The 15,599-nt window shown below is 35.6% G+C and overlaps 1 protein-coding gene across 1 annotated transcript; it reads right to left on the bottom strand.

The window, feature by feature from the left end:
- Positions 1–7,998: 7,998 nt before the first annotated feature.
- Positions 7,999–15,599, bottom strand: dmrt93B (doublesex-Mab related 93B). Its single transcript, XM_089637550.1, has 5 exons — positions 15,182–15,599; positions 14,093–14,296; positions 9,614–9,720; positions 9,205–9,397; positions 7,999–8,229 (listed from the first exon to the last, which is right to left on the bottom strand). The coding sequence occupies exons 1-5, from the start codon at positions 15,341–15,343 to the stop codon at positions 7,999–8,001; spliced, it is 897 nt and encodes a 298-aa protein (XP_089493676.1). The 5' UTR covers positions 15,344–15,599.

Below are 15,599 nucleotides of genomic sequence, written 5' to 3'. Positions count from 1 at the left end.
ACTTCTTGTTGTTTGTGTTAGCTGTAAGAAATCTATTTTAAATTTTCGGCCTACTTGCGCCATCTCTTAGGCCAGTTAGTAGCCAATTTCAAAGATGTTTTTTGGTTTGACTGAAGATTGAATCTTTCTCCCCAGGGACTAGAGTCAACCGCGCTAACAACTGCGCCAAATCCCGATTGTGTAGGACCGACATTTATTTCGTATTAAATGCTGTAATGTCATCCAACTTCAAAGAAATGTGTGATATCCGCGTGTGTATGCGTGAGTGAATCCAAAAGTGATAGAATGAATTGTGTGTGTGTGTGTGTGGTGCACATTATCAATATGTATTATATTTTATTGACGTTCGGACCCTAGTGCAGTACCTAATTACTTATTTATCCGAAATAAGAACTATATACAACTCAGCGGTACTGCACTCTTCTTCCTCTACTATGTCTGCTATCAATCTTCCCTTGGATTATCAATTCGTTAGCATTGTATTAGTCGCTCCTCGTAATGTTAAGTTAATGGAGTTTTCTTTTTTATTTGATTTAATAATAATATTATGATGGATGCGCCGGCATTTTAAACAAAGGAGAAAAAACTTGAATTCAATCCGTACGCAAAACAGTTTTGCAGAGTTTTTGTTTACTTAGCATAAATGTTTTGACGCATATTTGAAATTCAAGATAGGTAATTTTAATCCAGATGTTTCGTTTGAAAATATGATTACAAGACTCGGCGGAATGTTTATACCTACATCGGGACTAGCATTCGGCTAATGAAGTGAGCCATACATTCTACACGTTACTTACAAAATGTCTTCGCAATGGGTGCAATGGCTTAGTAGGATGTATAGCTCCAGACCAAGAAGTTGCAATTACAAAACATTTTTTTTTATTAAAATTATGTTTTTATTATTCAAATTAACTTTTCATTTAAAAAAAAAATTGTTTTTTTCGGATCTAATGAAAGTTATGCGTTTGGTGTGCACGTAGAAACAAGGACGGGGCACCATTGTGCATAGATGTGAATTGCAGTCCTAGCGATACTTTTGTACCCGCGGTTTCATATTAATGATGGTTCGTGGACTATCTACCTTGATTCTTTTATATTTGTTAAGTATTGAAATGATATAAGATTTAACAGATTTTTTTTTTTACTGGCTTTGATCTATGTTTGTAACGCACGCTAACACATTCAATCCCGCTATTTAAAAAAATATATTAAATTGATTTCTTTTACCTACATACGAATAAAACGTTTTTTTTTCATTGAAATAATTTATTTATTTTAAGCCTATTAAGGCCTTTACATACATATATACAATACTTAAAAAATTATACTCGTAAATAGTGCAGGAAATGACTGTTTAATATACATATATAAAAAAATATTTTTGAATTTGATCCACACAGTATGTAGGTACAAAATATAAATATGAAATATCCAAAATATTTTTTTTGTTTCAGCCGACAAAATACTGTTAACGTGCAAAATACTGTAATACTGATGGTGATGTGATGGTTTTACAATATGTTGCATTTAATTTTTGTTATCAGATTAACCAAATCGGCTTACAACACTCATTTGTTCAGAAATTGGCACGAGTTTGCGAGATCAGGGTCCCCATATATATATTTTTAAATATATTAATTAACATTGTGAGTTTAGGTTTGTTTAAAACCTATAAAAATAAATGAAAATGATCAACAAAAACATTCAATAAATTTACATTCAGCACCTACATCACTCATTTATAAAAATGCATTGTTTTTTATTATTATTATAAGAAACTGTTGACGTAAGGTTCCCGTAAGCACTATTATATACCATAGGCCCATTGTGCTATCTCCCATTTTACCTCATTCCTTTAGCAGTAATCAGCCCCCTTTTATAAAGTTCACCAGGGTTGTCATTGGATATATGGCTATGCCTTCTGGTTCTACAATGTATCTTCCCAGGTATCTAAGCCTTGTTCCCACCAGGGCGGGACATTGGCATCAAAAGTGAATTGGAGTCTTTTCATCCTTATCACATTTCCTGAATATGTTGGTGTTTTCCACTCCCAACAACTGCATGTGTCTCCTGAGATGGCAGTGTCCCGTTAGTAGTCCTACCAGTTCCCTCAGTGAGTTTCTCTCCATATTAAGTAGTTGTCTGGTTCGCCTTGGGTCTGGTCCGTTTATGGTTACTTTGGATTGCCTCATTCCGGGTGCCCTTTCCCATTCCTCCCAGTGCCGGGATTCGACCCACCTTTCAATATGTATTTTGATGTTGCGAGCTGCTACTCTTACGGCCGGCTTGGATCCCGCAAGTGGGGCTTTCATTTTCTTGCTAGTCCATCAGGCCGCTCATTGCCCTCAATTCCTTTATGTCCTGGTACCCAGATCAGGGTTATTTTATTGATGGAAGTAAGTTCTTCAAGAATCGTTCTGCATTCCATCAATAGTCTGGAGTCGTATAGGTTAGTTTCCAGTGCCATTAGGGTTGCCTGGTCACATTCCCGTGTTGTGGTGGTCGATTGTATATACAGCACATTGAAATAATAAATCAAGTATGAAATATAGAACAAACTAAAATTAGTATAAAAGTATATAATTTAAAATAAAATAAAGGGTATAGAGTTTAAGAAAATACATGTAGTATACAATTGATACTGTTGCAATTCGAATAGATATAAATATATGACTTAATTATTAATGCCAAGCATTCACCTTTTGTTCTACGCAATTAGTGATAATGAATTTGGACTGAATATCATTATCACAGGTTGTGAATAGTTTAATGTCTCAGAGATGCAGGCACACAAGACGACATCCCCCGAGCTACTGAGCTATGGTCGAACTGGCCAGGAGGTAGGGAATGGGGAGTACAAACCAAATTTTATACTCCAGCAGGTCATTCTTGTGTTGGACCGTGAATACATCTGAATAGCACGGTAATACCCAACCTTCATGTTCCTATTGTCCATTTCTCTTTTAAATGATTTTAGTGTCATTTTTTCTCGCATTTTTTACAAATGCGTATGACTTGATGATGTGTGTTTCTTTACTATTTTAAGCCACCATAATTGTATTATAAAACAACTGGGAGATGTCGCGCTACTGATAGATTCGTTATAACTTATAACATCTGCTTATTTTTACCACATAACAGAAAGATATTTCAATGTATTTCTCATCGGTAGGACCATATTAAAATAATTTAACCCCTCATGTTGAGATTTACGATAGTCATGCAACTTCATGTCCATATAGAGTAAGTAAATATAATTCGTATGTAAGTGATACAGCGCGTTGTGTATCTCCCTGTAGCTGCATCCCGCTGCGCAGCGACACTCAATGAAACCAGATGCTGGGTAAACAAATCGGACCCCTCACTTCTTCTCAACACGACATATATCTCTCCCCGAGGTACGAAACCAAAATTAATGCATTCTAAAATATAGGCAACTTTCTCCGGTAAAAAAGCGGAAACTTTGTTTTAATGTTGAATACTCGTATATACTGGATGATATCGTTTAATATTTTTGACGCCGATAAGTTTTGGCTTGTATTTACATATCGCTAGCGTGGGCAGATATACCCTATACAAATCTGAAGTACGCACATCAATTGAATTTGGGAGCCACCTCTAGGCTGGAGCCCCACAAGACATAAATTGATAAACCTACTTGATTTTGTGCGAAGGAGTTCGGTCCGTCTGAAATCCACGTGGAACGGTTGCGCGGCCTTTTCATACAAAACATAAATTTGGAATCAACGCCAAAATGACAAAATTTTAGTCAAAAGGTATACCATTTTTTTTTTAACTTTTATGTGCAAATTTATTAACTTTTGTTAGTTTTCGAGGAAAGTTCGGCAATTATTATAAGATAATTGTTAACAAAATAATCGTGCCTCAAGGACTATTTGAATATAAAATATGAATTTAAAAAAAAACATTTGATTGGCTTAAATTAAATTGCCATCTCTAGTGCACATACGCAATAATGGCATGCTGAGTTTGTTCCCAGGTATTTTAGGGGAACCTGCTCTAAGGAGCTAGCGGCAATGATTACCAGTACACCGGTGAACATTTGTGAAAATCGACATACACGAGCGGAACACCCGTTCACGGTTTATGTTGACCTCTTGATAACAATTTAAAAAATTTATTAAATTGCAGAAAATTAAATTAGTTTAGTTAATTAATTGATTTAATTATTTTATTATATTTTATTAAGTTGACCTTTATTGACTCAAAATTACACTTTTTTTTAGTCAATGCATAGATAGTTCCACGAAGCTGCCACATGGCTGCTTGTCTTCAGGTTCTATCTCAATATACAATTATAATACAATATAAGTCTCCCGTTATATAAAATAAATAACAGACTCTTACAAACAACCATAGAACTCACTAAAGCGTCCCTAGTACACTAACACTTTGAATGAGAATTCGACATCAATCATGTATTTTTCAATCTTAGTACTTCTAGCTTACAAAAACTCCTGAGCCGCCCCGCAAATATAATATTTAAAAGCCTAGTTAAGGTGGAAATAATATTATTGTTAATAATTGAAAATTATACAGGGTGTCCAGGGGTAAAGTGCACTAGCGGGGAGTGATTCTAAGTGATTTTAGAAGTAGAAAATAAAAATTAATTTTTTACGGTAGTTTTTAGGTTAAAAAGTTGAATTGTTTCTATGGAAAAATAAATATTCTTCTATGGAAAAATATTTTAGTATGGGAAAAGGGATGGAATTTCGAAAAAAAAATTATCTTTTTTGCTTCTAAAATCACGTAGAATCAAATCCCGAAGTTAGTGTACTTTACCCCCGGACACCATGTATATTGAATTGATAATTATTTGTTTCACGCTATGACCTGGCGCGCTCCAGACTTTTTTTACCATTCACTATTGAGATTTAAAAAATTGCCCTTTAATATGACACCGTATTTCATTCCGGTGCATAGACAATGTGTCTTAGAAAAAGTCTTCCTCGGACGTCCCACACTTTTTCTACCACTCACTACTATATACCACATTGTTACTGTTAAAAAACAACATTTTATCGGTTTTAATTCGACTCTTATAAGTATATAAGTGGTAGAAAATTAACTTAGATCCACCAAGGAGATACGTCACGAGCTTGCGAGCCTGGTGCGTTTTTCCGAAAAGTGCCTGAATGAGCGAAAGTTTTCTACAAGCTTTTTTATCATGTGTATTATTTGTATTATTTCCATATGATTTATTCCATTTAAATATTTTATTTACAAATTATTCTACTCGTCCGTTTTTTTAATAATTATGCACTAGCACAGAACCCGGATGAATCACAAGATGTTATAATTGAAGAATATGCGAAGCTGAAAGAACACATCACAAAATGGACGGTAAATTGCTGCAAAATGATCATAAAAAAATATTCACAAACATCTACTAATTTTTCGTTGGACAATTCATCATTTTTCTGAATACTTCGCATAGGTAGGTACCTACGCATCAGTTCCAATTTAAAAAATGACAATTAAAATATTATAATACGGGTAGGTACTTTATAGCTTATATGATTTCTTGATATGTTCCATTCAGCCACTCCGTCTACTTACACTCCCATGTAGATCATATAGATGACACTGTAGATCTCCATCCCATTAAAAATTCCTAATACACAGGTTTTTATTGGAAATTTAAGCCATGACAGTGGATAGAATTTATGTAACTCAATGTAATTATTCTATAATTATTTTTAACTTTTGTAATCGCTACGATTAATGTTATTCAGGGATGACCCTGTGTAGGCGCAATTGGAGCAGTCACCCGGGCGCCGACTTGTCAAGGCGCCAAGGGGCGATTCAAGGCGTTGAGAATACCTACCACAGGACTTTGTGGTTTTTACTAGCGCTAGGCGCCGTTTGGATCAGGACCAGACCTGGTACTATTGCAATGCTGCCGTACCCAAAGCTTTTCAAAATAACTAATTTTAAAATTAAGCACCCTTTTTTAAAACAAATACGTTTTTAAATTCCAACATATTTATTCGTTTCTTTAAACAACATTAATTTATGGTTAAATACTTACAAATTATTACATAACGACATTATTTACAACAGTTTCTTATTATTAAATATATAAGTTAAGGTAGGGTAATAGTATTAAGGTAAGGAAAGTGAATATTAAACTTAACCAGTAAATTACAGTTTTGATTTTCACCATTCTTATGATACAGAGGTGCTCGATAGTCCGGTCGATAGGACTCTTGGCTAGCAGTCAGTTGGATCGAGATCTTAACCCTCAGAGTGAACCGGCGTACTCCCTTTTCAACTAGAGCCATGTTTAATCTGTATTTATTTTAAAACTTAAGTTTATGGCTTATTTATTTTTAATATAATATATTTATAATGACTTAATACAATACAAAGTAAAATTTATACGAATGGCAATATTATATTAACATTAAATAATAGAATGTTGATAAAAAGAAAGGGTATATGAATTATTTAAGTGCTTATAATAACTAGATTGTAGATATTATATGTAACGATTTAATTTGGGAAAATATATATTTTATAGTTATTAATATCTACAGTAAGACCTGTGAAAAAATTTACACTAAATCAGTGGTTTACATTGTGTTTTTAATATTGTTGTAAAATTTACAACAATCTAACTTTTACAAACACAATTTTAATAAATATTCTACCCACATAAAAATTAAAGTTGCGTAAAAATGGTCTAAAGTACCTATATTCAGTTGAATTTGGTAGCCACCTCTGGGCTGGAGCGCTAAATACCTTATTAATCCGATTGGCTCTGTGTGGAGGACGGCAGTTGGTCGGATTGAAAATCCTTTCGGTGTTAGTCGTACGTCTTTCCTTGGCTTCTCCAAGATGCGCATTAGCTATTTTTTTCCTACAGCTTCTTTAACCCACCCCAAAAAGTCGCCCACTGAGTGGTGGTATAGCTCTTACGGGGTATAGAATTATCAATAACTTGACTTTATCATTAAGCACTATCGTCAAAAGTAGGTTCCCTATTGAAACGTTTGGAAAATTAGAACATGACTCATGAAAAACCAATATTCAACATAATATTACTATAACCTATAACCACTATTATTTTATACAAATAGCAAGCAAATACAATGTTAACGTGTTAACAAATAATAAATAAAAAACATCCTTATTTTGAATCAACTAGTGTAAACTTATCTCTTTAGCGAAATTTAAAAAAAAGATCATGCTTTGCGAATTACTGCAAACAATTATTAAAATTATCACGATTAATAATGTTGATGAGTAACAAAAACCAATATATATAAAGGGAACTCAACGTATAAAGGCATACCGCTGATATTTCCATTGCAACCTCTCTATTGCTCATAACAAAAAGAAAGATTGAATTAATGAAAAAATGCATTTGAACCATTCTAAAAATAATTATTTTAATGAAAATTCATCATCAGTAAGGTCCAGACTCTAGACAACAATAATTTATTGAGGAGTGTTCTCACAAAGAGAAATATTTACAAAACCTTATTTTTAAAGGAAAATATGTAAAAAGGACAGTAAGTAAATAATTAGTCGGCTTGATAAATTAAAATTTACATTGAACTGTGAGAAATTATTGATGGTGCAAAAGTGTTGTAAAATGATGACACATCAAATATAAGTTATCACAATAAATTAGTAATTCTAGCATTTCACTGTGTGAAATCGTATTATTTTCTAGTACATCGTGAAAATCTGAATTTTCCATTTCAAAGACAGCTACATAGAGAAAAATAAATAAAAACAAACGTCTTGACCAAGAAATTTTCTTTGTGAAAACCCTCCGCAATTATAATAGTCTTAATGAAAATTCAACATTATGGGCTCATTCCAAAGACATCAGGGTTTCAGCAATGAGGGCCGCACTGCGAGCATCCCGGCATGCACGTCCTCGGCAGCGGGAGGAGAAGTGACCGCGGCAGCAGCCAGTCCGGGCAGAGGCCGCAGACCAGCGGCACGAGCTGCCCCCCTCGGGCTTCAGCAATGAGGGCCACACTGCGAGCATCCCGGCATGCACGTCCTCGGCAGCGGGAGGAGAAGTGACCGCGGCAGCAGCCAGTCCGGGCAGAGGCCGCAGACCAGCGGCACGAGCTGCCCCCCTTGCCCTGGAGACACGACCCTGAAGGCGGAGCCCCTGCCTCCGCCGCCCTCCAGGCCGATGGACGGGCCGATTGACGTGTTGCTGGACAGCTTCTCGTCAAGTGGCGACTGCAAATAAACATTTAACTTCATTTTTAACAAACTATCAAATGGAATGAAATGTTGCTCAAGAGCTGTTGTGGTGTGATGATTCTAGTAGAGCAAGAAGCGCAACACGGCTCGAAGCTTAAGACGAATACACAAGCCAGAAATATATATTTTTAAGCGTGTCATATCACCGTGAATATAGATAATAGGCATAAAAATAGCTGGCAAACGGAGACTAGAAATAGTCGATGTGCAAAGGTGGGTTTTATTTATTTTGTGAATAATTTTATAAAAAATAAATGGTTAATTAAGGGAAGCTATCACAAATAATCTTAGCCATAAACAGTATTTTTTACAGTTGTTTCTTATATGTTCATAATTTTATAATTAAAAATATATTACTTAGTAATTTACGCTCATATTCTTTTAAAAGTAAGTCGTTAATAATTTTATTTCAATTCTACTCAAGCGAAAGATTCAATTTTTTGACACACTGTTAACCGATTCTTAGTAAAGATCAATCGAAAATAATTGTGATCACATTGATAGCTTCGCCTTAAGACGACAGCATAAAGAGTTAGAGTGCATAATAATGTGGAATAAGTAATAAATTTGGTCATTAGATCTGAAAACATGTCAAGAAAAAATAAGAACACAATTTTTATGATGTAAGTAAAAAAAATAATTTATCAGTGTTTTTTATGAGAGCTGTACAAGCATGTTTGAAAGGTCCGTGAAACTTAACAATCTACATTATAAATGTAAGTAGTAAATGGCAATATAATTAAACGAATACGCCGGTTTCATTATAGTGTAGGTGTAGGTATCTATTTAAAACAAACAAACATATCTTATACGAGTATCTATTTTTGGATCACGGGGAATTTGAAAACTCGGTAAGAACATGACAAACCAAAACTAACAACTCTCCAACGAATATATTGATTGATGATCACCACATTCCTAATTCCGCCATTTATTAAAAATTTTACATACAAATCTGCCGTATTTCACCTGCGGCGGGTGGTGTTCCTGGGTGCAGTTGAAGTGTTCCACAGCCCTCAGAAGATCGTGGTTACACCTCCTCAGGACGAGTTCCAGCACTGACCGTTTTCTTCCTGGGAACAGGTTTGACAGCATCTCAAGGCTGGCTCGACTGACGCCAATTGGACGATCATCTGATGCTTCACTATAGTTAAAATAAAATGGACTATTATGAGAGCCTTGCGGGACTCCAGAAATTGTAATATTCGACAGAAATTCTGTTAACATACAAAGAAAAACTAGTATAAATAAGATGACAAATCGGATGATTTTGTTATAAGCGGTATCAGTTTAGAACTTATTCATTTAAATATAACAATAACGCCCCGAAAACAAGAAATTTAAAATACAAGAATTTTACCTGTATGGACAAGGACTGGAATTTTCTTGGTGGGATCCATCTTCATCGACGCAACCAGAATCTGATTTGATGTCACTCGATTCGGAATCTACTTGGATTATTTCTTCCTGAAATGTTTTCCAAGAATAATTAAGAAAACTCTCAAAGTTAAACATAAAACCAAATTTAGGGCAGGTGTAGATACGTATGAAAAAATTATCAGGGTAGTGAAATATTTATTATTTTTCATTTCAAAACAAATATACTTATAATGTAAATATTTTCATCTCTAAACTCATTTTAGTTGCATCATCGGATTCATTTTTCTAAATTGATACATGTTCATTCTTTATTTTTCTCTTTAATTATTTCCGTTAGTATCTATATTCATACAGTCATCATAATATATATATACATGCCTGGCAATTCGATGTCAACACTACGGTCGAGGATATGGTAAATTTCCTTCTCAATATAAACAAAGAAATTGTTTACGATGTTGTCAAATTGACAGCCAAAGCTGACTACGCCTCTTTCCGGATTGGAGTCCCGGAATCGAAGCTTTCATTTTATATGGACCCGAACATATGGCCAAATCATGTTGCATTTAATGAGTGGTTTTTTCGGAGAAACGTTGCAACCAATGATAAAACGAAACACTCTAAGAGTGAGAAGAAATTCTAACCTCTCTATCTATTATCAAAACGTTCGAGGGCTAAATACGAAATTGGCAGTATTTAAAAACAACCTATTTGCTCGAGATAGCTTAGATTTAATAGCAATCACTGAATCGTGGCTGAAACCAAGTGTGCATAATTCAGAGCTATTTCCAGAAAATTATGTTGTCTTTCGTCGTGACCGCCTCACACGAGCGGGGGGTGTCGTCCTGGCTGTTCGTGCTGATTCTGTAACCCATGCTGAGAGGATTTCTTCAATGGACCTCCCCGACACTGAATCCCTGTGGGTGAAGCTATCCTTGAAATCTTCAACTGTTTTCGTATGTGTGATATATGTGCCACCTCGTTCTTCAACTTCGTTATACTACAACATGTTCGAAAAAATAGAAAGTAATTATAATCTTCTCAGTGACAAAAATATCTTAATATTAGGTGATTTGAACCTCCCTTCCTGTAACTCCAATATTGTGAACATGTTTAACTATTTTAAATGTTTCTACGGTTTGCAAGAATATAACTTGATATGTAATGATTATAATAACACTCTGGACACAGTTTTATGTAATGCCAAGGATCTTATAAAGTGTGTTGAGAAATGTCATGACCCTATTACAAACGAGGACAAGCACCACCCTGCTTTGTCTATTAGTATTAGTGAGACTCACTCAGGTGTTGCAAATTCATGTCTAAACCCAAGTCCAATAGAAGTTCCCTCCTATCATGGAGCTAGAACCATAAACGCATGGAGATTCAGCAAAGGAAATTTCCACTTATTATATGAATTGCTTTCTGAATGCTCATGGCAACCGGTCTGCCAAAGTTCAACAGATATAAATGCATTATGTACAAATTTTTACAATTCAATTTACAATATATTCGACAAGTGTATACCCATTTCCACACCTCGCACAACGGCACACAGAGTATATCCTAAGTGGTACACCAATAGTATTATTTCAAATATTAAAATTAAACATATTTTTCATAAGCGATGGAAAAAAACACGTCACAACTTGGACTATGCTAGTTTTTCAGCCTATCGCTCCATCGTAAAACATGAAATCAGTGAAGCTTTTAAAAATCATTTAACTTCAATGGAAGAAAAATTATCTATTGATCCCAAACAGTTTTGGAAGTACATTAAGGATCTAAAAAAATCCAACAACTCATTTAAGTCTATGATTCTTGACGGAGAGGAATTGACTACTGATGATAAAATCGCAAATAGTTTTGCGACCTTTTTTTCATCTGTTTACAAAAATGTCCAACCAACTCTCAATATTGACTCTACCCTTCACACTGTACAGATTGGGCCCTCATTCGACCTGGTCAGTATTTCAGAAAAAGATGTTAAGGAGGCACTCTCAAATTTAAAGAAACCTCACTCCATCGGTCCTGACAATATTCCAACATTTATACTAAAGGGTTGTTCCGACCTTTTAATACCACCATTATGTCATCTCTTCAATGTTTGCCTAAAAAACGGGATTCTCCCAGACATCTGGAGATTAACTAAAATAACCCCTATCTACAAGAAGGGAGACAAACGCGATATCCGGAATTATCGACCAGTTGCCGTTCTATGTTCCATCATGAAAATATTCGAGAAAATTCTACATAAATATATACTTAATCACGTTAATCCAATTCTTGATGACCGTCAATATGGTTTTAGACCCCAGATGTCAGTAACATCAAACCTCTTATGCATCTCAGATTTCTTATCACAAACTCTCGACAATCGGGGACAGGTGGATGTTGCTTATTTCGACCTGGAAAAAGCATTCGACAAGGTTGACATCGACATTCTTCTAAATAAGCTAGCTTCATTTGGTTTTTCCAAAAGACTACTCTGTTTTTTTGCTTCATATTTTCGAAATCGTAGACAGTTTGTTTATTATAAGGGTTCCAGTTCTTTGGAATTCACAGTTTTTTCTGGAGTTCCTCAGGGGTCTATCCTTGGACCACTTCTGTTTCTGATTTTTATCAACGATATTGGTTCAGTCATCACACATTCGCTGTATTTACTATTTGCAGATGACTTGAAACTATATCGTTCAATAAAAAACCATCTTGACTGTATTCTCCTTCAACGTGACATTGACTGCGTCTCAAACTGGGCCAAAATAAATGGCTTGAACTTCAGTACACCCAAGTGCAATATCGTCTCGTATACAAGATCGAAGAAACCGCATGTATTTGAATATACAATCAATGAAATTATTCTCCAACACCTAAATCAAATCAAAGATCTAGGAGTTATTTACGACAGCAAACTAACCTTTCACCAACACATCGATGATTTAATAAGCAGAGGATACAGGCTTCTCGGCTTCGTAATTAGAAACTCATATCCGTTTCGTAACACAAAAACACTGACGTTATTATATAACACACTAGTCCTAAGTGTACTTGAATCAAACTCGATCATCTGGGCTCCACATGAATTAACATACACTTTACGCATTGAAAGAGTCCATAAAATTTTTTTAAGGTTTTTATTCTCGCGGCTCTATGGACGTTACCCTTGGCTTTACCCATCGATTTATATATTAGGCATGACCAATTACCACTCCCTAGAGACACGTAGAGGTATTGCTTTGCTTAAATATTTTTTCCAACTAATAAACGGTCACTTATCTAATAATGAGATACTGGCCCAATTAAATTTTTTTGTACCAGAGTCTCACTCTCGAGGACGTCATCACAATCTTCTATATAGTAGAGCAAGCCGCACTAATTTATTAATGAACTCACCTGTGGGGAGAGCTACGTGCTTTTTGAATGCGGTAGATAAGAAATTAGATTTATTTTTTGTGTCCTATAGCGCATTTGCGAGATTTTTGGCATTGCATATACATTGCATAAATGGTACAATTATAACGTCTTAGGCTTTATTACCTGTAATTGTTATAAATAAATGTACAAATTATATATAAATAAATAAATAAATAAATAAATAAATAATATACTATGCTTACTCATAAATGTTTACTTTTCAATTTGTTCTTTTCTTTTTTTCTTTTGTTCTTTTCAAAACGTATAGGAATGAAAGAAAAGAACATTTTCAATAGATGAGTTATACAAAGAATCCAAACTATTCTGTCTCCGTAAACCATTTATTTTTCAAACAATGAGATATATCTTTAAAAACAAAAATAAATTCGAAATAAATGAAAACAGAATCAACATTAGAAATAATAATGTATTATACTCCCCAAACGAACACAAAACAAATGCAAACACACTGCAGTTTCATTGGACCTTATACTTTCAATCTTTTACCGAAAAATATTCAAGTGATTATTATCTAAACATCCTCAATATTTGAAAGAGTTAAAATTATGGCTTTTTCAATACAGCAGTTGAAACTTTTTTTATTTAATTCGTATCAATTTATGTTTCTCATAAACTATTCACCATATATTACACTAAACACTTAAAACTTCACTAAACATTTTTTATATAAACCGCTTAGGCAAAATGTAATCTTGTTTTTGTTTTATATGCCCACAGTTTGTTTCTTTCTAGATACAATAATATAATGCATTTAAATATGTTACCCACACCGCTGCGCCTTAGTGGGTTCCCATTATTCGTGTTGATTTATATAATATTGTATGTAATTAGTGTAAAAATTGAGAAAAATAAAAAGGAATTAAAAAAAGAAAAAATATATATATATAAATACACGTTTGTTGATTTTCTCTCTTATTGAATATAGTATGAACTAGTGACACAATGTCTTGTTTTTTGTTTATTTTTTCTACATATTTCCGTTTATTGTTATGTTTGTTATTTTAAGCTCTTAGAGCGTACTTACATTGGGTTTATTCGAGTCAGTAGGCGGCGTGACGGTCATCCCGAAGATGCGTCCCGGCGGCAGTTGCGGCGAGGAAGCCGCGGCGTCGCTTCTACCCCTAGGCCCACCCGGAGAGGTACCGGCCCCGGGGGGCAGGGCCCCCGCGGCGGCCGCGAGGTGCAGGGCTATCCGGTCCTCGGCTGCCTGCTGGCGTTTGAGAGCCACCTGAAATAAAACTTTCTATAAAACGCATCCAAAACCGATTCCATTTCGACAGTCAGGCGTACTAATCCATCCAAGAAAAGCTAGGTTCATCAGGTTAGTCATCTATCTGCCTTCAAAGTATCTTAAGATTAATTGGAAAGCAGATTTCCAAACACTCGAACATAGCCAAAGTCTTTGGCAAAGTGGAAGGCAGGAGAAGCAAAGTTGTTTCATTGTGGGGACATGGCCCTCAGTAACTAGGCAACGACTCAAAAGAAAATGCGTCGGGAATATAATGACACGCTGCGGCACCTCTCATTAGAAATCAAAGTGTTGATCAGTTTCATAGTTTTTTTTTTTTTTTATAGTGAATACCTCACAAGAGTCCCAACTGCTCCCGTCTGGAGCCAGTGAGACTATGGCATCCCCAATTGGGGGATGTTGTGAGGCTGAAGGTAAGTGGGGAAGGGAAAGAGGAAGGTGGGGAAGTACCTGGCTATTCAGATCTAGTCACTAAACACGGCTAAAGCCATTTGGAGCAACGTTTCAATTCTGAATGGTGGTCTTACACCAGGGCGATACTGGTAGTATCTTCCACTCTGGAACGTGCCGCAAATATACTATACCTATATTATTTTAATTAATTAATTGTGAAATAACACAAATTAATCAAATAAAATTTATTTGCGCACGCCGGGTTCGAACCCGCGACCTTCGGAATGGCAGTCCAATGCGTTACCACTGGACTATGCCGGCCGTCAAAATCGTTAGGTTGACCATGACTTCCTGAAGTCAATGGGACTACGACATCCCCAATAGAGATAATATGCTGTAAGGCTGAAGGGGTGGGGTGGGTAATACTGAGAGAATCTACATCAGCCGCACTGGTGAACTAACGAAGTTTACCTGTGCAGCCATGATGCGCTGTCGCTCCTTGATGAGCCCGCACTTGGCACACTGGCAGTGGCGGTACGCACAGGCCCGCTTGTGACCGCGCAGGCCCGAGATTAGTCCATGGTTCCTGCAGCGGGCGCACTTGGGCACTCGGGAGCGCGCTCCGCCCAACATTGCCAACAACACCAACGGAACCTAGGGAACATCGTAAATAAGTAAGTAAAATGTAGAACATGTTTATATATACCTCTTTTTTTAATACCAATCTGTAAAATTTGAATAAATAAAATGTTCGCATGTAGGTACCGAGACAGAACACCGCTTTCCCGCTCAGTTCTAAGCAACGAGAGTTACCTACTCCTTCAGAACGTTCTCAAGAACTTTTTTTAAGGAAGCTACACATATATTGAACGAATCTAGATCCTCGAAT

The sequence above is a fragment of the Hesperophylax consimilis genome, chromosome 1 (assembly GCF_061612785.1).
Source record: "Hesperophylax consimilis isolate HC1 chromosome 1, BYU_Hcon_1.0, whole genome shotgun sequence".
Classification (NCBI taxonomy): domain Eukaryota; kingdom Metazoa; phylum Arthropoda; class Insecta; order Trichoptera; family Limnephilidae; genus Hesperophylax; species Hesperophylax consimilis.
The sequence above is the reverse complement of the archived record's forward strand: the minus strand, read 5'-3'. Positions and strand labels throughout refer to the sequence as shown.

Excerpts from the sequence above, each read along its gene's own strand:
- dmrt93B (XM_089637550.1), bottom strand. The coding sequence starts at position 15,343 with ATGTTGGGCGGAGCGCGCTCCCGAGTGCCCAAGTGCGCCCGCTGCAGG. Across the intron at positions 9,721-14,092 it reads CTGACTCGAATAAACCCAAT|GAAGAAATAATCCAAGTAGA; the intron begins GTAAGTACGCTC and ends AAAACATTTCAG. Across the intron at positions 9,398-9,613 it reads TCCAGTCCTTGTCCATACAG|TGAAGCATCAGATGATCGTC; the intron begins GTAAAATTCTTG and ends TTTTAACTATAG.